The sequence below is a fragment of the Ichthyophthirius multifiliis genome (assembly GCF_000220395.1).
Source record: "Ichthyophthirius multifiliis unplaced genomic scaffold scaff_1120509251391, whole genome shotgun sequence".
In the NCBI taxonomy this organism is placed as follows: domain Eukaryota; phylum Ciliophora; class Oligohymenophorea; order Hymenostomatida; genus Ichthyophthirius; species Ichthyophthirius multifiliis.
Genome location: NW_004085919.1, coordinates 131,793 through 137,792, shown reverse-complemented (window position 1 = coordinate 137,792; position 6,000 = coordinate 131,793). Strand labels below are relative to the sequence as shown.

General features: G+C 16.6%; 1 protein-coding gene across 1 annotated transcript, besides 10 other annotated features; it reads right to left on the bottom strand. All coding sequences in view use genetic code 6, as the record gives it.

Annotated features, from left to right (window-relative positions):
• Positions 1 to 1,175: 1,175 nt before the first annotated feature.
• Positions 1,176 to 1,288: a microsatellite.
• Positions 1,200 to 1,315: a microsatellite.
• Positions 1,302 to 1,343: a microsatellite.
• A 913-nt stretch (positions 1,344 to 2,256) lies between these two features.
• IMG5_193950 (hypothetical protein) lies at positions 2,257 to 4,161 on the bottom strand (the record flags this gene model as incomplete). Its single annotated transcript, XM_004024998.1, has 3 exons — positions 2,257 to 3,473; positions 3,566 to 4,085; positions 4,124 to 4,161. The coding sequence occupies 3 exons, from the start codon at positions 4,159 to 4,161 to the stop codon at positions 3,000 to 3,002; spliced, it is 1,032 nt and encodes a 343-aa protein (XP_004025047.1). The 3' UTR covers positions 2,257 to 2,999.
• Positions 3,480 to 3,560: a microsatellite.
• Positions 3,488 to 3,533: a microsatellite.
• Positions 4,161 to 4,264: a microsatellite.
• Positions 4,193 to 4,261: a microsatellite.
• Positions 4,207 to 4,264: a microsatellite.
• Positions 4,265 to 4,940: 676 nt separating this feature from the next.
• Positions 4,941 to 4,977: a microsatellite.
• Positions 4,978 to 5,979: 1,002 nt separating this feature from the next.
• Positions 5,980 to 6,000: part of a microsatellite that runs on past the window's edge.

The following is a 6,000-nucleotide window of genomic DNA, read 5'->3' as shown; positions in this document are numbered from 1 at the left end:
ATTAGATAAATTTTAGAAATTAGAAAGAAGAATATCTAAATTAAATTTATAATATTTAAGTAGTATTCAAACTCCGATTAATTATTAATAAAGTGACAATGATCATAGGGAAAACGACAATAAAAATGCAGGATTATTTTCTCAATAGTATATTTTTCCAAGCTTTATTTAAGTGTTATAGAAAAAGAAACTTCCGAAAGTAAATTTTGAAGATATTTAATAACTTGGATTTGAATTAAAATTTAAATTAAAAAAATATAAAATTCCATTTTGTAAAGCTTTAGAATTGTTTCTTTAGAAAAATTAAGAAGAAATTTCTATAGAAGAAGTTTTTTTAAAATTAAAAGAAAAACCTTTTGAAATAAAAAAAGAAAGTGATATCCTTAATATTAGTAGATTTTTAGTAGAAGATAATAATTAAGATCATGTTTTTTTAATTTAAATTAGAAAATTAATTCGGAAATCTTTAGTAGTGTATTAAAGTTCTTTTTAGGTAATTATCTAATTTAAGATCAGGAAGAAGAAAAAAGAATTAGGATTAAAATTTGTAATTTTATATTCAAAAAAAAGAAATTATAATAGATATGCTTACAAAGGATAATTATTATAAGAAAAATGAAGGAAGTATATATTGTAGTTTAAAGTCTTTAGAAAATATATTAATTTAAAATGATTTTAAATTGGATTATTAAATAAAAGATGTACTTTTTTATGATATTTATAACAAAGAAAAAAATATAGTATAGTTCAAATTAGATAGAATTTTTGAAATTTTTAATATATAAAATTTTTCTTAAATTGATATTGAAGCAGTTGAAAATAATGAACCTTTTTAAAGTAAAAATTAAAATATATATATATATGTATATAAATATTAAATATAATTATTTCTAATTGAATATAGTTATTTTAAATAAATATTGTAATACAATTAAAAAAATTATAATCAACAAAACAATCAAAATATTATTTATAATATAATATATAATAAATATAATTTTATTCAAAAATATACATAATTATTTATAAATATTTATTTTTATAAAAAAAAGATGATTATAAAAATATTAAAATATAATTTTAAGATTATATTATAGGTTAAGATTGAAAATAAAAAAAATATATATAGATATATAAATATATAAATAAATACTTATATTTATTATTATCTTAATATTAAATTTCTAATATAAATTTTATTATTTAAATTTAAAATAATAAAAATTAATAAATTATAATATAGATTTTATTATATATATAAAATAAAAAAAATATAATTAAATAATAAAATTGTTATTTAAATATAAATATAATATATATATATATATATATATATATATATAATTTCATTCTAAATATGAATATGTTTAACATATATTTTATGCTAATTAAAAATTTCCAAGTTTTTTTTATATTAAAATCAAATTAAAAACTGCTTATTTATAAATCTTAAAATCTTTTTATTCTTAATTTATATTTTATAAATAAAAATTTTTCTGTTTTCTTTCTTCAAAATAATATATTGATTTTTCTAAATTTTTTATAGCCTCGTAATTCATACTTAAATGTATGTAAAACCTACCTAAATTATAAAAAACTTCCATTTTTTCAATATTTCCTCTACTTTAACTATATAAATTCATATAATGTACTGCGTGTCGGGTTTATTCTTCTTTATTAAAGACTGTTCTGGCTGTTGCCAATTATACGTAACAAGCTGCTAATGATAAATTAGCTAAAGAATTAAATTAATCTTCACTTTATATTTATTCAAATACTTATATAGCCAATCTAAAGTTTGCAGTTTCTAAAAATCCGCAAGCTACTATAGGTAATAAATTATGAAATTTTTTAGATTTTCTAACCAATCTTGTTAAAAAAGTCTTATAGATACTTTAATTCTCAATTTTATTTAAAATTAATGATAATATTACTTATAAATAAAGTTTATTAGAGTATTTATTTACTAATAATTTAATATAATAAAATGCTTTATAGAAATTCTATATATAAAAATATTAATTATTATATATTTAATATTATATTTTTTTTTTTTTTTTTTCTAACTTTTAATTTTAAAGAAGATAATAATCCGTATTAATAAATAATTTCTTAAAAGCTTGTATATTAATTTTCTTTTAAAAAAGGTAATTTACTAGTCAGAATTGTTATATTAAAAATTTTAAAATATAAATTATTCTTTAATAAAATCTATAATATTTTAACGATATAATCCAAAAATTATTCCTTTCCGACTAACGAGCTTAATTATTGGATGTTTTTGAGATAATCTAGTGTCAATTAGATTGATTTTTTCTTCTTTTTTTTCATCAAAATTTCTTAGTCGTCTTAATACATCTTCTTTTTGATTAAAAGGGACTATTATATATTATCGAATTAATTTTAAAGGCTATTTTCGGGTATTTTAAGTCGTTTTTTAAAGCCTTTTTTCTAACTTTCGATAAGGAATTTATTCATTACTTATTTTTTGAGTATATTATACTCTTTTTCAAGGTTTAGTGCTTTTTTAATTACTTATATTTGTCTTTATAATTTAAATAAATTTAGATTTTGACTGTTTTGGAGGATTAGTTAACCTTTTTTATATTCCAGGAATAATTTTTTGACGTCATATTTTTAGAGGAGTTAATTTATTTTATTTTCAGTTTGTTAAAAGAAGTCTTTTTGAAAAAATTGTTCAATATTATCGTTTTTTTTTAAGCGGAAATTTTCCTTTTCTTATGAATTTAATTCTTCGTCAATAAAAATATACTCCGCATCTTCATTTTGACTTAAAATATTCAAGGATTCAACATTTCGGCCTTCCTATTGATATTTTTATGATAAAATCATCCTTAAATCAATTATTTAGGGATATTCTTTAATAATATTCTCAACTTTGAGTATGTTTTAGGGTGTGTAGTTTAAATTTAATAATAAAATGCCATATTTTTCATATATTTCTTGCCTTTTATGACTATCTTAAATGTTTAGTTATGTCAAAGTTTCGTATATTTTTAATGATTTTTATTAATCTTAGGCTTCTGTGTACATTTCGGATAATTCTTGCATTAATTTTATATATTCTTAGTCTTCATCCTGTAATAAAGAAAATTATCTCTTTTCAATAGTGTTTTGGAATATTAAGTCACTTTTTTATGTTTAGGAGGTTCTATGTAAAGATATAGCGTAAAATATTTATATTGATAAAGGTAATTGTATTATTTTTTATATTTAATTCTCAAAAAGTTCTTATTTAGTTATTTATAATATTTCATTTAAAAAATCAACTAAATTCTCAAATTATTATTTCTATTAATTTTTATATAATTAATATATATGTTTTTTTTTACCATATTATATATTTAACATATCATATGAATTAAATTAAAATCTTTGTTTTCTGTATTGTTTTTAGTATATTTTTTAAGTATTTTAATACTTTCTTCATGATTGTCAAGTTTTAGATAAAGCTATGGATATATATATATATATATAAAAAATTAAATATATTCAAAAATAAATATATATATTTTTTTATATATATATATATATATATAATTACTTTTGCACAATTTTTTACAGCTTCTATATTATTTTCATTCATAAACATAACTTTTTCATAACAATGAATCGCCTTTTTTAATTCTCCTATTTATTAGTAACATTTTCCTCTTTCAAACCATAATTAAGAGTTTTATCCTTCACTTTTTAATGCTCTACCAAAACAATAACCCGCACTATCAAAGCATTTTGCTTCTTTATATAAATAACCTATTTATTCCCATTTTTTAGCTGAAGAATTACTCTAATAAGCTGCTAAAAATTAATATTCAGCAGCTTCTTTTATCATTTTATAGTCTTCGAATATATTTCCTAATAATTCATAAGGATCAGAAAAAGATGGATATTGGCGAATTATATCTTTTGCTATTTATATTGCTTCAGTGGCCTTATCTTGAAAATAATATTTGTAATTTGCATCTCCAATTAGTTGTGTTATTTAAGGAGGAATTTTTTACTGTCTTTAATACTTATATCGGGTTTTTAAGTCTTTATGGCGTTACTCTTCATCAGAAAAATCGCTTTTTTTATATATTTATTTTATTTTTATATTTTTTACGAATATAGATCACTATTATTTTCTTGAGTGTCTTCCATATTTATTTATAAATAATATATGTAAATTATTTATATTATTATTATTATATATATATTATATTTATAAATATATATATATATATATATATTATTTATATATATAAAATTATTTGTTTATATATATAATTTTTAATATGTTATTTATATAAAATCTAAAAGATTTTTTATATATAAACATTTTTATAATTAGACAATAGTAAAACTTAATAATTGGTTTAGAATAGGATATTAAAAATAATTTTTATATAATTTAGTTATTAATGTATGTAAATATATATAAATTAAATTTATTAATTTTAATATTTTATACTTATAATTTAAATATAATAAAAAATATATCATATTAAATTAAAATTTTATTAGTTTTTTTTTTTTTTTAAATTATAGAAATTTTTAAATATTATGAATTTTCTTTCAATAATGAAATAACTAATACATTTTTTTTTGTTAAAACAAATATAAAAAAATATTATATCATTTAATAAAAACATAAAACAATATTTTATTTTATTTAATTTTTAAATCAAAAGAAAAAACAATAAAAATGTATAATAATACAAACAATTATATATAATAATAAAATTAAAATAATTACAATAATATACAATAAGATTATTATAATTAATAATCATAAAACAAATAAATATATAAAAATGAGTATATGCATTAAAATTTGGATGAATTTATGAAATATTTTATTTTTTTTGGAATAAATGAACATTAAAAAATAACAAAAAATGATCTTTTAATAGTTTTAGATAATGTAAATACTATTTTTTAAAAAAAATAAAAATAAAATAAAAAGTAAAATAAAAAATTTGATTAAGAAATACTTTAATAATTATTAGATTAATTAAATGACTAAAATAGTTTTACACCAATAGAATTTTTATAGGCATTAATATAAGCCGATAATATTTTAAGTTAAAAAATATAAAATTGTGATTAAGAAATAAACGAAATAAAACGGAAATTAAATTAATTATTAGACCAATTGTAAGAAGCAAGAAACGAAGAAGATATATATATATAAAGAGGCTTTATAAATAAAAAAAGTTAGCTTATTATATATGTAGAATAAGCAAAAGGATTAAATTTGGGAAGTTATTAAGTACAAATAGAATATTTAAATACTATAATGAAATCTTAAATATGTATAAATAGTGATAATCCAATATTTAATTAATAATTCTCAATGTTTCTTTGTTTTTTTTTTTTTTATAAAATAAACAAAAAAAAGAAATATAATAATATATTTAATATTCATTTATTTTTTTTTAAAAAAAAAATAGAAATATTAATTATGATAATAATTAAAATCATATAGTTTCTGTGTATTTATATAATGTTACGAATTAGTTTGTTGAAGGAATTGTTACCTTAAAGTTGAAATAATTCAGCCATTAAAATAAAGTTAGTGAATGGTATATTTTAGAAGACTAAGGAGGAGCTTTAGGCGATATTAATAAGTAAATTAATCTTACTGTATAATGGGTGCATTCAAAAGTACTTTTATTTGAAAATATTTTGAGATAAAATGATTATTTTGAACCTATTTTATAATAAGAAGAGGAGAAAAAATAAGATTTTTAATAAATTAAATAGTAGATTCTATTTCCTTTTTAAAGAAATTTTAATGAAATGAAAAATGTTTCGTTATAGAAAGATTCATAAAGTTAATATTAGATGTAATAAATTTTATATAAAAAAGAGGAAGATCATGCATCTTCTTTTTTAGTTTTTAATGAATATTTTACATATATTTTATTGGGATTGGCTTTGTTTATTTGTTTATTTAAATATGGATTTTTAGATGTGTTATATTATATATATTTATAT